Raw genomic sequence first — 22,016 nt, 5'->3', positions numbered from 1 at the left:
CTGGTCAGGGCACATGGCCAATTGCAGGCTCAAGCCCCAGTAGGGGGCATGCAGGAGGCAGCCAATAAATGAATCTCTCTCATCATTAATGTTTCTGTCTCTCTTTTCCTTTCCCTTCCTCTCTGAAATCAGTAAAAATCTATTTAAAAAACAACAACACAAAAAAACTTGAGCTGGCTAACTCTATTTACTAAGCATCTTTCCAAGGTTAAAATTAATCCAAAATATACCTCCCAAGTTGTTAACCTCCATACATGGACATTCCAAATATTTTATTAGATCACTACATTGTAGTTTTATGCCACCACAGGTTTTGATACAATTATGAATCTTGTGTCTGTGCTGGCTACACTCCATTTAGCAAGCTGCCATACATGGCTGAATTCTGAGTCCAGTCATCTGGGTATAAATCCATCCGCTGACGCATGAACACATCTATTTTTAACTTCAATTGTCTAATGGGTGGCAGTGCTTGGCATCTCAGTTTTCTAGATTTTTAGTTCTCCATCCACCTACAATATGCACACTGGGCTGGCCTCGTGAAGATTTAGGGGAATAAATCTACAAAGCAATTCTCAAATTTAATTAGCACATTAAATTTGTTGTTTTACAGAGATATTTATTTAGCAAGTGAAGGAAAACTGAGACAGAGGGAATTTTAGCCTCAGGTAATTAGTCATTCAAAACCTAGGAGGCTTGCCCTAGCCAATTTGGCTCAGTGAATAGAACATTGGCCTGCGAACTGGAGTGTCCAGGGTTCGATTCTGGTCAAGGGCACATGCCCGGGTTGTGGGCTCGATCCCCAGCAGGGGGCATGCAGGAGGCAGCCAATCAATGATTCTCTCTCATCATTGATTTTTCTATCTCTCTCTCCCTTACTCTCTGAAATCGACAAAAATATATTAAAAAACAAACAAACATAAAAACCTGGGAGGCTTGATGTTAGCCATGGATCAAAACATACACGCACATAAGACAGCTGGAGCCCCTCTTCTGTCTAATCAATTCCTGACCAAATAAAAGGTTTTACTCATGATGAAATCATCAGAAGCCAAACCTTTCACTCCCAGGTGAGCACTGTCCTCCTCAGGGGATGTTTGGTCTCAGCGTTTGTGTGGCCTGTGAGAGACATTTGTGATCCTATTCTTTCTCTAGGAAAGATTTCCATCTTTTAAAGGTTTTTCAATCCTTGGTGTCTATTAGGAGCCCACAGGAAGGAAAATTAAAACAAGAGGTCTAAGAAATATCAAAATGTCCTAAGTCTTTGTTCAATGTTTTAAAATCAACAAAAATGCTTATTTATACATTTTCTCATTGAATCCTCAAACCCTTAAGGAAGCTCATACAAATATTATTTGTATTTTAAAGATGAGAAAACGGAGGTTCAGGGAACTGAAAAGATTTGCCCCAAATCATAAAGGCAGCAGTAAGCTGCAGAATTGAGAAAACTGGACTTAAAACTGGTGGCCCGGCCAGCCTGGATCAGTGGTTGAGCGTCAACCTATGAACCAGGAGGTCACGGTTCAATTCCCAGTCAGGGCACATGTCTGGGATGCGGACCCAATCCCATTGTGGCTGTGCAGGCGGCAGCCGATCAATGATTCTCTCATCACTGATGTTTCTATATCTTTCTCCCTCTCCCTTCCTCTCTGAAATCAATAAATGTATACATTAAAAAAAAACTGGCGGCATGGGCCTGATTTGAAAATAGAAACACCTTCTTTTCTTTTGAGCGCAGTGGGTACATGCACCTCATAGAGGTGGGCCAGGCAGAAGTTAATCAAAGCAGCCTAGCCCTGGCCCAGTGGCTCAGCTGGTTAGAGCATCCCCAAAAGGTTCTGGGTTTGATTCTTGCATTGTAGGGCCCAGCCCCAGCTGGGGCACTTTGGGGAGGCAACCAATCGATGTTTTGTTTTGTTTTTCCTTTCTCTCTCCCTTCCTCTCTCTCCAAAAAGATCAATGAAAACTTATTCTTGGTTGAGGATTAAAAAAAAAAAAAGCAGCGTAGGCTCTGTCTGCCTTGTGACCTGGCCCTTACCTGGACCACAGCCATCGGGGATCAGGGGTGCACGGCTCCAGGGAGGAAGACAGGCCGAGGTTAGAGGGGCAGCAGCACCGTCTTCTGCCCCTGGTCCTCTGCTTCCACAGGCATGACGCTAAGCTTTCAGTGCTTGCGGGGACCATTCAAGGAAGGGGGCACAAAAACAACCTGTCTCTTACGAGAGGTGAAACCACCCCACTCTGTGGGGGAGGTGGCAGGACAGAACGACAGAGCAAGGACCTTGAATACTTCAACACCGACCAGTGGAATGACCGTGACCAGAGACGAGCAGTCGTATAGCTGGGAGGAGGGATCATATTTGACGCCCAAGCTCTCTTGGTGAGGCCCACTCTGGCCCTGCCCCTCCGTTTCCTAGTACGGCCGAGATAGCTCAGAAGTGGGATGCTGGCAGTAGGGAGCTGGGTTGGGGTCAGGGCCACCAGCCAGCACACATTTCATCTTGGTCTTTACCACACCTGTACTTCTGACTTACGACAGTGTGTTATAAGGACTACTTCTCAGGTACAGTAGCACCGAGGGGGCAGGAGGGAGACTATTTTTACTCCATGTTCAAGTTTTGTTTTGTTTTTAAATAATTAGCATTGTTTTCACGTTTGTGATTTAATAAGTTCCACAACAGCTCTCACAGGAGATAAACTTACATTTCTTTCCTGAATTCTTCCATTTTCTGATTCTCGACAGTCAGAAGTTCTTTCGACTTGTTCAGCTCTTCCACATTTTTCAAGTTGTTTTCTTTAAGTGTATCCAACTTAAAGACCAAGAGAAAAAAGCTCGGTGAAATTATCCCGTTTTCCAATGACATGACTGAATAATGACAAATTTTTCACGAAAATAGGCATAAAAAAATAGTGAACTCAGTCACTTATAAAAAAAAATCACCCTGGTGAAAAGATTGCATATGACCAAGTGTTATAAACTGTAAACCACCCCCCTTTACACCTAGTTGGATTCCTGTACACTTGGTCAAAATGTCAGACTAAACTGCTTCGTAAGTTAAAACGAAAGTTTCATTTCACCTTGTGTACAATTCCTGACATTTATCATTGAACTTGCTATTCAAGTATGAACCATCTTAAAAGAAAGAAAGAAAGAAAGAAAGAAAGAAATTGCAAAGGCTTGACCTCAGTAAGTGTTGTTCATTGTAATGAAAAAAAAAAAAAAAAACCTCTCTCCTTAAAATTAGTGATTTAGGCTATGATATTTTTCAGCACCAGTACCAATTTTACATAGTCCTCATTGTAAAAGTTACTTGAAACAAAACGTGTGTGGACAGGGGATAAGAGTTACGCACAGGAACTTCAATCTGAGAAGGAAAAAGCCATGTAGTGGCACCAAAAGGCGCTCACACAGGCTCAGCCCCACCACCTGCCCACGGGGGACACAGCCAGGAGTAGGGTCTGCCTGGCCCCTGGCGGGAATCCAGACGTGGAACAGGGGTGAGTGGGGATGTGACCAATCACAGGCTCTTGCAGGGAATGCAGTTCTAGGTGGGGAACCCTTTAGGGGGTCACCCATCACACAGTGTGTGCTCCGGGCGCCGGCTGGCTCTCTGGGATTTGTATACTTATCTCCCATGGCCAGAGAGACTTTTTCTCTGCCACAGGTCACCAGTCAGGAGTCCTAAAAAGTGTCTTGCTAATTTTTACACACCATCTTCCTGTTCGTGCCCTCTAACATTCCAGTAACACAGAACAAGAGAAACAAAATATCACAGTGGGTCCAGAAAATGATTCATACAGCCTCGATTCATTCTGGCTGCAACCAAGACACCTGGGCGTATGCTATTGAGGCACACGATTCTAGCCTCAGAGGTGAGAGCCAGTCCCTAAAACCTTCTCATTTACTTTAGCTTCTAATGTTGATGATCACCAATGATTTTTAAAATGTTTTTATATTTTTAGCTTAAAGTCTTCTCCAAAGACTGTCAATTCTATAAATATACAGTGGGGCCTTGACTTACGAGTGTCCTGACTAACGAGTTTTTCGAGATACGAGCCGTCTCTCGGCCGATTCTTTGCTTTGAGTTGCGAGCTAAAATTCGGATTACGAGCCAGCTTCAGATACCCCACCGCTAGTTGGCGCAGCGAACGTCACAGTGAACGCCACAACATCAGCCCAGCATCACGTGTCTCACTCGTTCAATTTTTGATTTGACATACGAGTACTTTGTTACGAGCTCCGTCATGGAACGAATTAAACTTGAAGTCAAGGCCCCACTGTACTCCCTACCGTGTAATTATCTCAAAATGCTCATGTCTTTCACACATTCGCATCCTGGATCTTCCATAATGAGAAGGCCATGTCTTTATCGTGCTTTACTTAATGTCTTATCTGCTTATTATGTTTAAAAGTACCCAAAGGCCCTAGATGGTTTGGCTCAGTGCATAGAGCATCAGCCTGTGGACTGAAGGGTCCTGGGTTGATTCCAGTCAAGGGCATATGTCTGGGTTGCAGGCTTGATCCCCAGTAGGGGATATGCAGGAGGCAGCCAGTCAATGATTCTCTCTCACCATTGATGTTTCTAACTCTCTCTTCCTCTCTGTAATCAATAGAAATATATTTTAAGATACAATAAAAAATAAAAGTACCTGAAGTTCTATAGAATTTTATGTACACTATTCCAGTGAATCACCCTGCTTAGGATTTAGGTAACATCTTTCCAAAGGCAGAAAGGACTAATATGAGTTGGAGGGTGGAGGAGGGAAATCAGAGGAGGGTATAAGAACGAGAATGCTACTTTTGGACAGAATCGAAATGATCTCGACACCACAAATGTATCCAAGACCCAGAAGTGACGAATTCGAGATGACACAATTGGGAACCAGTACTGAATTAGGCCAAGAAAAGGCCTACGTTAAACTCGGAGCTGAGGAATGAAATTTAGTGGCTCAAAGTTGGGAGAGAGTTGGAGAAAAAAAAAGTGTGTGTGATCTAAGAGAAAAGACACAAAAACTAGAGCATGTTGTCAGTGCCTCCTCTCAGCAGTTCTATCAAACAGTCACCACAGAAAGCCACGCTGTTAGGGTTTTCCCCTTGTTTTTAAAAGGTGGATCCTACTAGGGAAGCAATGAAGTAATACACTTTATTTAATATTATCGTGGTTCTGGTGTACATTCGACTCCGCTAACGAAGATCAAACCTGCATGAGGCCACGCTTCAAAAAAAATAAACAATCCTGAGTTAATGATCAAACATCCCGTGAAGTCGATAAGCTGTCCTCTGTACAAAAAGCCATTTAAATCTGATTACTTCATTCTGGAGTTTTTCATTGGTTTGCTTGGTATCCTCCAAGAAGGCGAGAGTTTCCGACTTCTCTTTGGTCATCTGCTCCATGATCTGCATGGCGTCTTCTGCTGTCTGTGCAGCCTAAATACAAGAAAGCACTGTGAGGCACGGGGCCACGCTCGCCAACCCCGCGAGGTCAACGCCCAGGCTGCGCTGCACAGGGGTCACACAGGGACGGGCCCGCCTGAGGTCCGCACACGCTGACTGAGACATGAGGGGCTCTGCTCCCTTCCCAGGCCATCTCTCAGTAAACCGATTACCATTGGCCCCTCTGAACCTGTGCCTTCTGAGCGACACTGACAGTCACACTCGCCATCCAGGCTTAGGCTTGAGAGAAATATGCAGTGACGACCAAGAGCAATACCCTTTCATGGCTGCATTTTTCTCTTAATCACATGTACCCGTTCTAGGCTTACAATACTGGCCTTGCTAGTTCAAACTGGGGGGCTTTTGAAACCACTCAGAATTGAGGTGGGGAATTTTTCAAATAAAAATAAAAATTATTTGCGCAATTAGAATATAAGGGTCAAGTGCTTAAGGAGTAGCACTGAATGGAAATGTCTGTGAGAAGTGGTGGGTAATGAATATAAACATGGCTGTGAATAAAAAAGATAATATGAATAGGGAAATAAACCCTTAGCTGGCAATCTGTAAAAGAAAAAAATCATAAAATAAATGAAAACCTTTTTAGGCAGCTGCTTGCAACTACAAGTGGTCCAGTGACACATAGGGGAATTCAGTGTTATGCCTTCCCTGTTCCCAGCCCTGCAGGTTCCACTGGAGCCTTCCAACTCCAAATGGACGGACACAACGAAACAGTAAAAAGCCAAATAGAGGACACTATATATTTCAACAATGTGCCCATTTTACTAGTGTTCATAAGCCTTAACCATATTTGAGCCCAGCTGGTGTGGCTCAGTGGTTGAGCATCGAACTATGAACCGGTTCGATTCCTGGTCAGGGCACATGCCTAGGTTGTGGGTTCGATCCCCAGTGTGGGATGTGCAGGAGGCAGCGGATCGATGATTCTCTCTCATCACTGATGTTTCTATCTCTCCCTCTCCCTTCCTCTCTGAAATCAATAAAAACATATTTTAAAAAAAGAGCCCCATTTGACTTTTTCATGAAAATTTCCCCCTCAAGTTAAAAAGTATATCCTTGTTATTCACAGTTCACAACTCTTTCTAATGGAGAAAGACCTGCAATTAGACACTTAGTAAAGAAGTGCCCTTTCGGGTGGCAACAAACAGCTGGAAACATACAAACAACGGAGAAAATGGGGTGGACTGGCTTTAGGGAAACGGACACAAACGCCCTGGCCACCAGGAGTCAGTGCAGTGTTAGTCCAGTGCTCAGGGCTGGGGCCTCCCACGTTACCGTGAACGAGTGAAGTGTCTCGAGCTCTCTAATTTTAAGGGTGAGCTTGCTCTTGTCTTTCCTCAAGATACGATTTTCGTTCTGAGACTCTAGGAGGTTGGCAGAAATGTGGCTGTTGGTTTTGGCCAGCTGGCTGATCTCCTTCTGGAGGATGAAGTAGCTTTCAGCCAGCGTCTCCTTCTCCTTCAGGAGCTCATCCCACTTCAGCGCCACTTCCCTCTTCTCGGCCAGCAGGCTGCTGTTGTCCTGCAGCGCCTGGGCCCGATCGGCCACGGCCGCCTGGTGGCTCAGCCGCAGGTCATCCAGGATCTTGCTGAGGCAGCTGTGCAGCTCCTGCAACTCCAGCTTGGACTTGGACAGGGAGGCGAAGTCGCTGCGCAGCGTCTCGATGTTGGCAGCCAGCCGCGCCGTTTCTGCAGTCAGGAGCTCCTTTTCCTTCAGGATCTCCGCCACCTTCTGCTCGGAGGTGCTCTTCTCTTGGACAAGCCCCACGTTTTCGGCCTGGAGCTCCTTGGTGGATGCTCTCAGCTCTTCCAGCTCCTGCTCCAGGCGCGCTGCCCTCCCAAGTAACTTGCTGTTCTCGTAGGAGGCTGACTCGCTCTCCTTGGCCCAGGCCTCCTGCTCCAGGAGCAAGGACTGCTGCACCGCACGCACCTCCTCCTTCAGTTTCTGGCACTCCTCCTGCAGGCTCCGCCCGTCCCTCAGCATCTGGTCCTTCTCGGAGCAGCACGTTTCCAGCTCAGCCTTCAGGCCCTCCCTGGCCTGCTGGATGTGGGTGTGCTCCTTTTCCAGGTGCTCCTTGGCGCTCTGGGCCTCTTTCAGCATCAGTGAGAGCTCGCACTTGGCGGTGGCCAGTTCTTGGTTTTCCTTTTTTCTCTCCTGGAGCTCTTTCTTCAGAGCATCGAGGTTACCCAAGAGCTTCATCTTCTCTTGCACGACGAGCCTCCTGTTTGCAGACTCTTGCTCGTACTTCCTTTTAAGCTCTCCTATGCAGTTGATGGAATTCTCTCTTTCTGCCAGTAAATCTCCGTTCTGTGTTTCCAGCACAGACTTTTCCTTCAGGAGGCTGTCCAGCTGCCTTTTGATCTTAGCCACTTTCTGACAAACCGTCTCCTTCTCCGAGGTCAGGTACGCGATCTTCTCGTTCAGGCTCGTCTCCACGCGCACGGCCTCCCCAGAGCACTGGCCGAGTTTCTCAATGACGAGCCTATTTTCACGCACGAGTTCTTCCTTCTCGGCCAGGAGCCTCCTCTCAGACACGGCCAGGATCTCCTTCTCGTGCAGGAGCTGGATGCACTCGGAGTCCGTCATCTCCCGGCTGGCCTTAACCTCCTCCAGGAGCTTCGTGAGGCTGGTGTTCGCAGCCTGAAGCTGCATGGCCTCCAGCTCGGCCTTCCTCAGCCCTTTGCTGGCGGTGTCCAGCTGCGCACGGAGCCCGATGGCTTCGGCGCTGAGCAGCTGTTTGACCTGGAGCGCAGTGGCCAGGCTGGCGCTGAGCTTGTCCTGATCCTGAAGCAGTGCGCCCTTCTCCAGCTGCAGGTCCCTGCTGCTCTGCAAGAGCCCATCCATTTCGACCTTTAGGGCTACGCATATGTTTTCAAGGCCCGACTGCTTCTCCGCCGCTGACTTTTTCTCCGCCGTGAGATCTTTGATCTCCTGCACCAAGGCCTTCTGGTCTCTGACCAGCTCCTCGTAAGAGCTCTGCAGCTTCTTAATCGTCTTGTCTTTATCTTTAGCCACAGCAAGGTTCTCGCTCACGAGCTTCTTGACGCGGTCCTCCAGGCGGTCTTTTTCTTCCCGGTCCTTCTGGCACTCGGCGGTCAGGCTCTCCTTGCTGAACTGGAGCTCCTCCACGAGGGCCTGCAGGGCGGCTCTGGAAGCCTGCAGAGAGGCGTTCTCCGTGCGCACCTTCAGGAGCTCTTCCTGTGTCACAGTGACTCCTTGAAGCAGCTTCTCTCTCTCTGCAGCCAGAGCTTCACTCTGGAGCTGCCCCTGCTGATGCAGCTTTTCTTCTAAGAGTTGCTCCTTTTCTAAATTGAGGGCTTCGTTTATCGACCACAGCTTCCGCTGGTCCTCCTGGAGGAACGTTACTCTGGTCTCTGCCTCTACCAGCTTGGACATGAGCGCACCTTTCTCTGACTTTAAAGCATTGCCCTCCTGCGCCAGAAGCTGCTTCTCTGACCTCAGACCCCTCAGCTCTTCTGACATTAGCTCGGTTTCTCTTTGGGCTGATGTTAACAAACAAGTTAGCGACTACAGAAACAAAAGGTGGGGAGAATGGAAATAAGGTGAAATCAAGAGGACACATGCAAGCCCAGATAACTTAATGTAGCCTAAATCATAAAAGTTAAAATTTTTATAATAAATGTCACTGAAGAACAGAGCCCATAAAAGATACGACAGAGCGGGATTAGCTCTGCAAAGGGCCGAGACAGCTATTAGTTTCTTTTATCTTTCGAGAATTTTTGAGATTATTCTTGATAGCTTTCTTAAGGTAAAAACAGTAGTGTGGCCTGGCTGGCATGCTTCCATGGTTGAGTGTCAACCTATGAACCAGGAGGTCACAGTTCGATTCCTGGTCAGGGCGCAAGCCCAGGTTACGGGCTCAGTCCCCAGTGTGGGGTGTGCAGGAGGCAGCCAATCAATGATTCTCTCTCATCACTGATGTTTCTATCTCTCCCTCTCCCTTCCTCTCTGAAATAAATAAAAATATATAAATTAAAAAGAAAAAACAGTAGTGTGATTTTTGACATCGGGCGTAAGATTCTCCCCTGCCATTCTAATTATCCAACAATGTCTATGTAGAATGGAGGCACAAAAGAATCTTTAAAAATACAATCCAACAAACTATAAAAAGTGAGCATATTTTCAAAAAATAAAAGTGCAGGGGGTAGGGGGCAGTGACGAGGTAAGGGCAAGGGAAAAAAATCTGTTGCTTTCAAACTCACGGCAGGCCCTTACTTACTAAAGGAGAGTTGCTGGCCTGACACGGATCTAGTCCCATTATTACATACAACATTAAAAATACAGATTACTTCGCTAAGCTCTGGCAATGAAAATAAGTGGGTTTTTAAACAAATGCACTGGTTTACAGATACATAAATTGACCACAGTGTGTCTACCAGCGCCGTCCAGAACTTTCAGCAATGGTGTAGATGTGCTCCGTCTGCACGGGCCTGTGTGCTAGCCTCTAGCCACATGTGCGAGCTCTTGAGCACAGTGAGTGTGACTAAACGGCCGACCTTACTACAATCTGACTTATCATGCAAAGCGAATGAGTCAGGAAGAAAAAGCTATGAACCACGTGATTTCAGTCATATGTGGGATACAAAACTGACACAAACAGTATGGTGGCCCCCGGTGGGAAGAGGGGCGGGGAGTAGTAAAGGGTAAAGAGGGCCAAATGTATGGTGGCGGAAGATGATGAGACTTTGGGTGGTGGGCACACAATGCAATATATAGACCAATTATCATAGAAATGTGCATTTGAAATCCTTAAAAACACAATCCAACATATATATATATACACATATATATACATATATATATGTGTGTATATATATTTGACTAATTTACATTTGAATGGCCACACGTGGCTAGTGGTTACTGTCCTGAACAGCACAGCTATAGATCCGGGGAAACAGAGGCTTCCTGGGCTCCATGCACCTCCTGGAATGTCACATAAACTTGTTGAGTGTATATGTAAACTTTCTCAGGAAAAACATCTTAAGATTTCATCAGATTCTCAAAAAGAGCCTGTGAGCCAGTGTTGTTGACAAACATCGAAAGCCACAGAAACCGAATATCCAGACACTTTGGAGGGGGAGCAATGCCGGCATGTGAACCAAATGACCTTGTAAACAAACAAACAAACAAACAAACACCCAGCCAGAAACAAGATCAATGAGACTTTACACAAACTACTAGAATGCTGGGGTCAGGTCAGGCTGCAACAGTTTTAAGGGAAACACGAAAAAAACTGGAGTCTGTCCAGATCAAGGGAACCACAAAGACAGAAGATCTGGAACTTACATCCAGTGTTAAGTGAATGGCTCATAAATCTTTAGATACTCTACAGGGAGGGAGAAGAGAAAGCCCTGGTGGCCAGCATGCAGGAAGGAGAAAACTTAGGCATCTTATACATGACATATATTGTGTTACGATCCACTTAATTTACAAGTTTTAAATGGAATCCGTTTCAAGACCTACAGATGCTCTTTGTAGATTTTCTTTCTAGCAAACTCCTCCTCTATAAACATTTCTCTGGAACATTAAAAATAAAGACAAGTATTTACTTTTCTTTCAGTAAGTTAAATGGCAGTAAGAAAAAGTTAAAAATTAGTAGAAAGGTTGAACATGAAGTTACCAGGGTCAAAAAAATCTACTTGGGTACAGATACAATCCTGACCACAAAACGAAATGCAGCACATCAAGTTCTACTCTATTTAATAACAGGTGTTTCCTTGCGGGTCCTGAATCCAGCTTCCCTGTCAATAAGCTCACTATGCCTTCCTGGGGAGCATGCAAAAGTGCTTTCCAGGGTCCTAATCTCTTGGAGCTGTTCCTCCAACCAGGCTCCATTCCCTCTGCACCAGGCCTCTGCCTCTGGCTTTTCTGCAACAGGTCTCTCCTAGCCCCTAGCACAAGCTGGCTGCAAGATGGCCAAGATTAGAGGAACAAGCTTTTCCACAACAAAGAGTCTATTCCAAGAAGGCAGACCGATCTCAGCCACTTCTGACTCTTTGTGACAGCAGAGGGGGTGATGGCCACATGGTACGCTCAGGGGAAGAGACCTGCAGCTACGGCCTACCCCGGACAAAGACAGCGGCTGGTGGGAAATGTGATTCACCATGAGGCCATGCATTGGCAAGGCGAACATTTGTCAAGCTCATCTCCCTAGCTGCCACTTGCTAAGGGCCCTTCCAGCCTGAAGCAGAACCCAAGCAAACAAATGCAACGTAATTCCCTCTGCCACTTACTCTAGCATCCTCTGCTTGTTTTTTCAGTTCCACCACTTCCTGCAACAAGTCCTTGTTCTGCTCCTGGGTGGCCGCCAGCCTCTCCTCGGTGCCCCGCAGCAGCGTCTGCAGCTTCTGCAGAGCCTCCTCATGCTTCGCCTTGGTCTCAGAACTGGCTTCCTCGTACCTGGCTTTCAGATCTTGACACTGGTTGTGGCTCGTCTCCATCTTCTTTTCCTGCGGGAGCCCCGAGAGAAGAAATGAGTCGCCTCACCACAACTTAACTGCCAGCAAACAGTCCCATGTGCTCCCAGGGTTTGAGCAAGGGGACCACAGGAATTGCCTTATATTTTAAAAGACCGTTGCGGCAGCTGCGTTAACACATACTCTGCAGGCAAAGATGAGAAGAGGAAGCCTGTTAACGGATTTGAGCAGCATTCTAGGCAGGAGGTGAGGGCAGCGTTGACCTGTGAGCGGGCAATTGGGGTAGTGAAAAGTGGTCACATGACAGCGATAACTCCAAGGCAGAGCCTAAGGAATGTTGGAGTGAGAGGTGAAGAGAGGCATTATGGGAAGCAGCCCAACGTCTGTGAGTGTAGGGAGGAGCCTGTGTTCCTCTGTATCTGTACAGATTTTATTTTCTCCCCCATGTTCTTCTGGACATTTTCCAGGGCTGATGGTTGAAAGTCATTCAGGCCCCAGCTGGTGTGGCTCAGTGGACAGAGCATCGGCCCGTGGACTGAAGGGGTCCGGGTTCAGTTCTGGCTCAAGGCACATGCCCAGGTTGTGGGCTTGATTCCCAGTAGGGGCGGGCAGGAGGCAGCTGATCAATGATTCTCTCTCATCATTAATTTTTCTATCTCTCCCTTCCTCTCTGAAATCAATAAAAAATATATTTTTTAAAAAAAGATATAACCATGTGGTCGAACAAAGATGCACAGAAAACATGGGACATCAGCCTAGAAATGGAGAAGGGAAACCTGTGGTACCTCTGGGCGTTACTCCTATAAAACACCTACGGCAACGGAACTGCTCCAAGACCCCGCGTCACGGCCACCAGCGGCACCCGCCTCACAGCAAGTCTGACCAACGTCGGTCAGGCAAGGCCCAGTCGCCAGTCACCCACTAACACTGAACTGTGTGTGGTGTATGGCAAAGTGTAAACGTAACTTGTCCAAGTAGTGACAATTTCAGAATCTGAAGTCTAGTGGTCCTAAAGCAGGAGTCCTCAAACTTTTTAAACAGGGGGCCAGTTCACTGTCCCTCAGACCGTTGGAGGGCCGGACTATAGTTTAAAAAAAAACTATGAACAAATTCCTATGCACACTGCACATATCTTATTTTGAAGTAAAAAAACAAAACGGGAACAAATACAATATTTGTATTTGCATGTGGCCCACGGGCCGTAGTTTGAGGACCCTGTCCTAAAGTGTCCTCTGAAAGTGTTTGCTTTATAAAACATTTTATTTCTATATGGCAGCTATCAAAAGGAGAAAAAAATCAAACAAGACCTCAGAATAAAGACAAGAGCAGAGATTGGGATAACAGAAGCATTAGCACTGAGGAAGTACAATGGAGCGATTAAGAGCAGCAAGGACTGGGAACTGGACTGCCTAGCTCTGAAACCTCAGGCAAGTTACTGAACCTCATTAAGCCTTAGTTTCCTTTTCTTTAAAATGGGAACAATAATATCCTCACCTCATAGGATTACTATGAGAATTAGGAAATAGTAAGGGCAGTAAAAACATTTTTAACTGCTGCCCAGCCAGTGTTGCTCAGTTGGTTGAGCATCATCCCATGCACCTAGCGGTCACCAGTTTGATTCCCAGTCAGGGCACATGCCCAGGTTGCAGACTCCATCCCTGGAGATGGGGTAGGGGGTGCGGGGGGTGGATCCAGGAGGCAGCCAATTGATGATTCTCATTACTGATGTTTCTATCTCTCTCCCTCTTCCTAGCTCTCTCTCTCTCTCTCTCAAATCAATAAAAACATATTTTAAAAATATTTTTAACTGCCTGTAAAAGATGTTACTGCCATTGATAAACTACCTTTTCCTAACAAGTCAACGGAAGGTCTACAATATTGTATTCCTTAGAGGTTAAGTAGTAGACTCAAGTATACACTGAGGTAATAAGAGAAAGAAGAGACGGGAAAGAAAACACAACAGCCCTGAAGATCTGGGCTGCCCTCCACCGAGGCCCTGCCTCAGAGCCTCACCTAAAGCAGGCACTCTCATGAGCATTCATACGTACCTTTCTTTCTGACGTAACTCGTCATTCATTTTTGTCAACTGAGAAGAATTATCTCCTGACATTTTCATTATTTCTGCAATGTCATTTTCCAGCTTTTCTTTTGCCTTGATCAACTGATCTTCTCTTTCATCTCTCTCTCTAAATTTTGCCTCCATGCCTGAATAGACACAGAAAAAAAATAGCACTGCTGTTATAATGAACAAAAACGGACTCCCTGTATCCCATACACCAGCCTTGCTCTGAGGACATTTACATATAGCAATCCCTGTGAAAATTATACTCTAGCAAAGAAGACAAGCAATAAACAAGATCAATAACGAAAGGAAACACTATAACAGACAGTGCTGAGTGCTAAGAGGAAGAAAATACAAGCAGAGAAAGGAGCAAGAAAGAAGTTGGGGGGTTAAATCTCTGATAAGGCCTCCCTGAGACGTGACAGTTAAGACCTGAAGGAAGTAAAGCAAAGGGGCTGCAGGCAGAGGGGAGAGTGAGCGCAAAGGCCCCAAGGCAAGAGCGTGCTTGACATGCAGGTGTCTCCACGGAGGCCACTGCGGCTGGAGTGGAAAGGACGACGAGAAAACTAGTGCAAGAGGAAGTAGGGAGGGAGCAGAGCCTGTGATGGTAAGGACCACAGCCTCTGGTCCTGAGTGATCTGGGAGCCAATGGGCGATCCTGAGCAGAGGAGTGGCAGGAGCTGGGCGCTGACTTGATGCTGGAGGATCGCTCCGGCTGCTGTGCTGAGAACAGACAGAAGGGAACAAGGGCAGAAGCAGGCAGGAGGCCAACTGTTGGAGTAGCTCAGATGCAAGGTGGTTGGCTTGGGTCAAGGACAGCAGTGGGAGTGGAGCGATGTTGTTGGACACTGGCTCGTTTGAAAACAGGACCGAGAGGGTTTGCTGAAGGTTACGGACCTCAAACAGGTATTCTGTCCCATTATATCACCATAGTGAGTGAAGACATTAAGCCTGAAAAGATGTGTTACTCCAACATACTGCAATTATCTCAAATCCTAGGGAGCCTATTATACTTAATGTTTAGTAACCAGACATATCTTCTTACCTGTTAGGTTTTCTCGCAACTTCTCCAATTCAGAAGACAGCGCATTAAACTGCTCCTCTTTTTGGTGTAATTTATTTACAGTTTCTATTTAGGATAAAGTGAAAAGTTTAATATATTTCATATTTAACAAGCCATCTAGAGCTTGGCAAATCATATGCGTGAGATTTGAAGTCACAGGAATACTACAAAGTCCCATTGCAAATCAAACACTGTATAATGAACCTCAAGAATATAAGCACGTATCTCTTTTGCCTCCGCAAATCTGTAGATTAGGCAGGCACCAGGCATCCTTCCACTTAAAACTCAACAGAGCTATCAGGGACTGAAGCTTAGGCAAGATAATACTTTTCTTAAGTACGCTTACATTTTAATATGAAACAAACTTTAAGTCAAAAGAAGAAAATAATGCCCTGGCTGGTGTGGCTCAATTGGTTGGAACATCATCCCATACACCAAAAGGTGGAGGGTTTAATTCCTGGTCAGCGCACATACACAGGTTGTGGGTTTGATGAACCCCGGTCGGGGGGTGTGCGGGAGGCAACCCATAGGTGTTTCTCTCTCAAATCAATGTTTCTCTTTCTCTCTCTCTCCCTCCCTCTCTTCCTTCCTCTCTCTAAAATCGATAAAAATAAAAGAAAAAAAATTGCTGGCATTTGAGGCTTTAGGGAGCCAATGGAATGCAGTATTACTGGACACTGCAGGGGCCTCGAGGATGGTGCAGTCGGGCTGTGGGCAGCATGGACTTTGTGTACTGCAGGGGCCAGCTCCACTGTGAGAACGGGACATTCTCTAACGCAATCTGCTCACACACTAGAAACACATACTGTGCAGCCCAGCCAGCATGGCTCAGTGGTTGAGCGTTGACCTTTGACCAAGGTCATGGTTCGATTCCGGGTCAGGGCACATACCCAGGTTGTGGGTCCAATTCCCAGTGTGAAGCACGCAGAAGGCAGCCAATCAATGGTTCTCTCTCATCACTGATGTCTCTCTCCCTGTCTCCCGTCCTCTCTGAAATCAATAAAACATATTTAATAAAGAAAAGAGAAACATATACCTTGCATATTCCTCTGGACAGAAACCGCCTCCTCTGAAGCGCCAGCAAACTTTTCTTTCTAAAGAAAAAAGAATTGGGTATTCAGAATAGAGAGATTTCAAAATTATGAAAACTAAATGTTTCAGTTCTAACTACGCTACCTAATTTTTGTGGTTGGTTTCGTTTCATTAAAACTAACTTACACTTAAAACACGAAGGCATCAATTACTACCGTATGCATACTATGCCTGTATAAGCACGAGTGCATGAGGTTTGCATGTGCGTGTGTGCATGCCTGGGCACACACATGCATCTGGATATATGTGTGAGTGTGCACACATATTTAAGTATATGCATGTGCGTGCATAGTGTGGAACATGCTTCTCTTACCTTGTTCCTCCATAATAAGCCTACGACTTTCCTTTCCCACAATGTCTGGGTATCACTGGCACTGCTTATGGTGATCAACCTTGATTAAGCTCATGTTTTTGATGCAAGAGGCAAGGTAGGAAGAACAGTTGAGAAAAACAAAGAAAAAAAATACCATACCACTTGGGATTAGGGAACGAGGATATAGGAAATAAAAAGGCATTTCCTGATGTGAATAAGCTAAGTTGTAAGACAGAGTTGTGTGAATCTGCGGAATCAGGACCTGCCTTGCTAACAGAGGGTCCAGGGGTCCAGGATGGCTGGCTGTACCAGGCAAATGGAGAAGACACAGTGCATGGCCTCATCATACATGAAACCAAACGTGCCGGGTGCATAACTAGGAAGGTCCCTGTGTCTAATAAAACTAAGCACTCAATAGCATGCCAAAGCAACATGCTATCAGCAGAGCAAAGGACAGGTTATTTTTGAAGGTCCCCTTAAGCACAGTTTCACTTTCCATGGTTTCAGTTCCACAGTCAACCAACGTCTGAAAATACGAAATGTGGAATCCAGAAAATAAACAATTCAAACGTTGTAAATTGTGTGCTGTTCTGAGGAGCGTGATGAAATCTTGTGCCATCCCACTCTGTCCCGCCCAGACGTGCCTCATCCCCTTGTCTGGCGTCTCCATGATGGATACTCCAGCTGCCCCTTAGTACCTTGGTAGCCTTCCTGGTTATCAAATCGACTGTCGAGATATCGCAATGCTTATTGCAAGTCACCCTTATTTTACTGAATAACAGCCGTTAGAGCAGTGGTGCTGGCGATTCAGACAGGCAAAGATCAGCATCACGTGCTGCTTTTCAGGGTGGGGAACCTTATTTCTGCCCAGGGCCATAGGGATATTTATAACACCATTCACGGACCACACAAAATTATCACCTTAAAAACTGGCATGTGGTATTTGGTCAAACATTTAACCAACTCATCCCTAATGCCTTGGCAGGGCCAGGTCAAATGATTTCTTAGGCCATATATGGCCCACGGGCTGGACGTTCCCCACCCCTACAAGGGAAAAGGTGAAAGTGCTCAACTTATTAAGGAAAGAAAAAAAAATTGTATGCTGAGGTGAGAATCTTCTGTCAGTGAAGTTGTGAAGGAACAGAAATTCCTGTTAGTCTTGGTGTTGCACCTCAAACTCCAAAAGTTAGGGCCACAGTGCGTGATAAGTGCTTGATGGGAAAGGCATTAAATGTATGGGTGGCACAGCCGGCATGGCTCAGTGGTTGAATGTCAACCTATGAACCAGAAGGTCACAGTTCAATTCCTGGTCAGGGCAGATGCCTAGGTTGTGGGCTTGATTCCCAGTAGGGGGCATGCAGGAGGCAGCTGATCAATGATTCTCTCTCATCACCGATGTTCCTATCTCTCTCTCCCTCTCCCTTCCTTTCTGAAATCAATAAAAATATTTTTTTAAAAATGTGTGGGTGGACAAGCAGAAAACATGTCTCAATTAATGACAAGATTTTGTGCCAGAAAGCACTGAGCCTGTACAAGGACTTCAGCAAGGGGCCCCTGAAACGAGTGACCACATAACGTTTATTACAGTACATTGTTATCACTGTTCTATTTTATTAGTTATTGTTAATCTCTTACTGTGCCTAACTGATAAATTAAACTTATCAAAGATCTGTATAGCATAGGAAAAAACACAGTACATACAGGGTTCGGTACCCTCGCAGTTTCAGGCATCCACAGGGGTCTTAGTTCTAGTATCTCTCTCGGATAAGGGGGGACGACTGTAATACCTACCTTTGTTGCTAGTTTGGGTATGATATGACTTCCCTCAAGGTATTTAGCAGCCAATTACTAGTAAGTCTGATTTAAATCAGTACTTTGAAAGAGAATGAACTAGGTACAATGCTTTTTCTTTGTGGAGATGTTTGTTTGTAAACAGGAACAATTCGACTGGCCAGAGACTCAGGCTCCCAGGAGGTACTTACCAACACCTGAAGTTCTTTCTCCAAAGCCTCTTTCACGTGACTGACTTCACTCACGTGGTCCTGGAGTTTGCTGAGTGTGAGCTCTTTCCCCTGCAGCTCTTTGGAAATGCTACTAGCCTACCATACAGTTACGTGGTGCAGAAGCAAATGAACAAAAATGAAATAATAATGAGAAACAAAAAAATAAAACACAAAAATATTATGAGAAACAAACACAACCAAACACAACTGAAAGGGATAAAGGTGGGGGTAAGAAAGCGTTTTTTGTTTTGTTTTTTATTCTAAGAAACAAATGACTTTTCATAGTCAGTCCGAGATATAATGACCTAATGTCTATTTTAAGGTAATCAAAATAGAGTGTTTTTCTCCCATCCAAGTACTAACCAGGCCCGACCCTGCTTAGCTTCCGAGATCAGACGAGATCGGGCGCGTTCAGGGTGGTATGGCCGTAGACTAGAGTGTTTTTCTATTGCTATATTTGGAATAGCAACATGATTTAAAGCAGAAAGGGCAGATGCTTACTTTCTGAATGAGTTAGTTGAGCAATTTCATTTCCTGGACTTTAAAAGCCCTAAGATAGAAATGATGGGTACATGTGGTCTGGGTTATCATTTTCTGTATTTTTTATATGCCTAAAGTATTCCAACAGCTAACATCAAAATGAAATTATAAAAATACACTAGACCATAGTCATCAGAAATGGGCTTTCATTAAATCCTGATGTAAAAAAAAAAAAAGTGCACCATTTTATATTAGCTGCATATTCCCCACAGATTTTTGTATTTTGATTGGAATTTTGGAATCGAGTGAGGAGATTTGAGAAAAATTTCCTGTAAATAGTTTATCATCTTCAACGAAGGTTACTTAGCAATTTTTGCCATTTGTCCGTCCTCCCCACTTAACCCTCACAACCCTTCCTTCTTTGCCGACAGAGCTGCTTCTCCTGCCAAAAGCTCAGAACATTCGGCACCAGTGCCAGCGCCTCACCGAGCGGCAGGAGGACCGGGAAGAGCATTAGCTCCTGGAACAAGCCATGAAACGAAGACGACATTGTTGAACAAGGCTCGCTGTAGGAAATGAAGCTGGCAGACGTTTCACCTAACGTCCCACACTTGGACCAAAAGCATCCTCATCCAGTCTTTCCCTCCAGAGGAGAAATAGACAGAGTTCTGCTTGTGGCACAGAAACTCTCCAACGAGGCCTAACAGGCCCTGCAAAGGGCTCCAGGCTCTCAACCCGAGCTCGGCCGTGAGCGTTACTCATCACAGCATGTTCATATGTTACAGCCAAGTACCGCTCGGGGCTCACATTGTTTTCATATAGGACCTCACAGACAAGGCAACTATGGCTCTGGGAAAGGAGACGATCATGTAAGTTTCTATTGAACTCATTCATTCATTTACCTTAGCGCCATCAATTAGGGAGTTCTCTATTTTAGAAAGAGATTCTAGACTGGAACTAAGCTTGAATGGGAGATCACAGAAAAGCATGGAGGTAAAGGAACCCACTGGAAACCAAAATGAATTCACATAATTGAGCCATTGTTTTCTCCACTTTCCTCAGATGAAACCATACTGAGGATGATCAAAACGTACTATATTCAAACGGGGAGATTTGTTAGCACTAAGCAATTCGTCTTACTTAAATCAAGGATTTGGAAGATGAGTTAACTTCAATGCAAAAAACAAACAAACAAAAACCACAAGACCATACAATGAAAAATAAGAAAAGCAAATGGAAAAGAAAAAGATGAAGGATGCCAATACAAACCTTGTCACTTGCAGCATTCCTTTCCACCTCTAAATTCTTAATCTGTTGCTCAGCTGCCTCAAACTGCTGTCTAAGTTTCTCGATCTCCAATTTACCTTCGGAACTGGCTTTCCGCAGAGCGTCCAGATCCAGCAGCTTTTCCTCGGCAGCCTTGAGCTGCGACGTAAAACTATCGATAACCTTGGTTTGCTCATTGCATTGGGCTTGCAGCACCTCTAGCTCCTTTACCTTTGTCTCGGCTTCCTGCAGTCTGTTCAAGGCGTCTTCCATTTCTACCAGGTGCTGGTCTTCTGCCTTGTCCAGTTTCGACTGGACAGCTTCCAGACTGTTCTCTTTCTCCTTAATGACCTCCATCAGCTTTGCCCTGACGGCTTCTATCTCTTGGGTGTGAGCAGACCGTTCGGAGTCTTGTTGATTCTGCAAGCTTTCTATTTCGTGCTGGTAATCTAGTCTCATTTTCTCTATCTGCGTTTTCAGTGCGGCCAGTTCGGCCGTCTCTGTCCCCACCCCCTTGCTGAAGGAAGCCTTCAGCTCCTCCATGGCCTGCTGGTGGGACGCGATGGCGGTCTCCAGCTTGGACTTCCACAGGGCTATCACGTCTGAGTTCTCCTTGTTGGCGTGGTCAAGCTTGCTTTTCAGCGACTCGTTCTCCTTGGAGAGCTTCTCTGAGGCAGCCTGCAGAGCCTTCACCTCCTTCTGATGCGTCTCCTCCTGGGTTCCAAAGCGCTCCTTCAGCGAAGCGATTTCTCTTTGGTGGTCAGTACGGGCGGCTTCTAACTTCTCTTGCAAAGAGCTTATCTCTTGCAAAAGGGAGAGCGACGTGTCAACATCCCCGGCAGGTTTATTGGACTCGAGCCTTCTTCGCAGCTCGGCTACTTCCTGCACTCTCAACGCTAGGTCTTTCTCTAGCTCCATTATACGAGACTTTTCTGATACTGTAGCCACCTATTAACAGCAGTCCAAAAAAAAAAAGATCATTTAAATAACAAATCACTGACGATTTTCTTTAATTTGGAAGATCTTAAGTAAACCTATTCCCATCTCAAGGTAGCAAACTACCCCCACAATGCCTACATGAGAGTCTGTCTCTAACTATGATCGTGGCTTAAGCCCAGTTCTGGTAGCTCCAATTCAAAACTATAATCTTTGTCAAACTTCCACCACCATCTTCACATGCTAAAACTGATATTGAGTTTAACTCCAAAATACTTCTTTTTCCTCCAAAGAAGCTTAAAGCGAGGAAGTACACGATTACCAAGATGAAATTGATAAGAAGTTAACAGAAACAGTAACTTTCAAAGGTCTCAAATATTTCTGCAGGCTGGTAGAAAGAATCCTCCTTATTTTGCCTGCTTTTTCTCTCCGCTTCACTCAAGATGTATAAACGCTTATTGACCTGATGGAGATGATTTTAAAGGAATGTGCTGTTCAGTATAGTAGCCACGAGCCACCTATGGCTACAGGGCACTTGAAATGGGCTCATCTGAGCTGACATGGCTGCCAGCATAAAATACGCATCAGATTTTGAAGACTTGGAGAAAAAAGAACATAAAACATCTTGTTAATGATTTTATATTGACTGCATGATGAAATGATAATTTGGATATATTAGTTTAAATAAAATATATTATTAAATTCACCTGTTATCTTTTTTGAAAAATATGTTAATGTGAGTACCAGAAAAATTTAATTATATATATATATATATATATATATACACACACACACACACATACATACACATGGCTCATATTGTTTGAATGGAGTACAGCAGCCACAAAATATCTGTATTTCACTTTGAGATTCAAATCAATGGACATAGTTTGCTGACTGAGGCACACAACAAAA

The 22,016-nt window shown here is 45.2% G+C and overlaps 1 protein-coding gene across 1 annotated transcript in view; it reads right to left on the bottom strand.

The window, feature by feature from the left end:
- Positions 1-22,016, bottom strand: part of CLIP1 (CAP-Gly domain containing linker protein 1) — a 102,718-nt gene that overhangs the window by 22,353 nt on the left and 58,349 nt on the right. Inside the window, exons 11-19 of the mRNA XM_015567260.1 lie at positions 20,169-21,113; positions 18,399-18,515; positions 16,048-16,105; positions 14,994-15,077; positions 13,935-14,091; positions 12,672-12,697; positions 11,704-11,951; positions 5,312-5,428; positions 2,704-2,810 (exon numbers count right to left, since the gene is read on the bottom strand). Coding sequence (XP_015422746.1) covers positions 2,704-2,810; positions 5,312-5,428; positions 11,704-11,951; positions 12,672-12,697; positions 13,935-14,091; positions 14,994-15,077; positions 16,048-16,105; positions 18,399-18,515; positions 20,169-21,113 — 1,859 coding nt within the window. The remainder of the gene's footprint in view (positions 1-2,703; positions 2,811-5,311; positions 5,429-11,703; positions 11,952-12,671; positions 12,698-13,934; positions 14,092-14,993; positions 15,078-16,047; positions 16,106-18,398; positions 18,516-20,168; positions 21,114-22,016) is intronic.

Source organism: Myotis davidii, unplaced genomic scaffold, assembly GCF_000327345.1.
Source record: "Myotis davidii unplaced genomic scaffold, ASM32734v1 scaffold223, whole genome shotgun sequence".
NCBI classification, from domain to species: domain Eukaryota; kingdom Metazoa; phylum Chordata; class Mammalia; order Chiroptera; family Vespertilionidae; genus Myotis; species Myotis davidii.
Note: the sequence above shows the minus strand (reverse complement) of the source record. Positions and strands in the feature narration are given on the sequence as shown.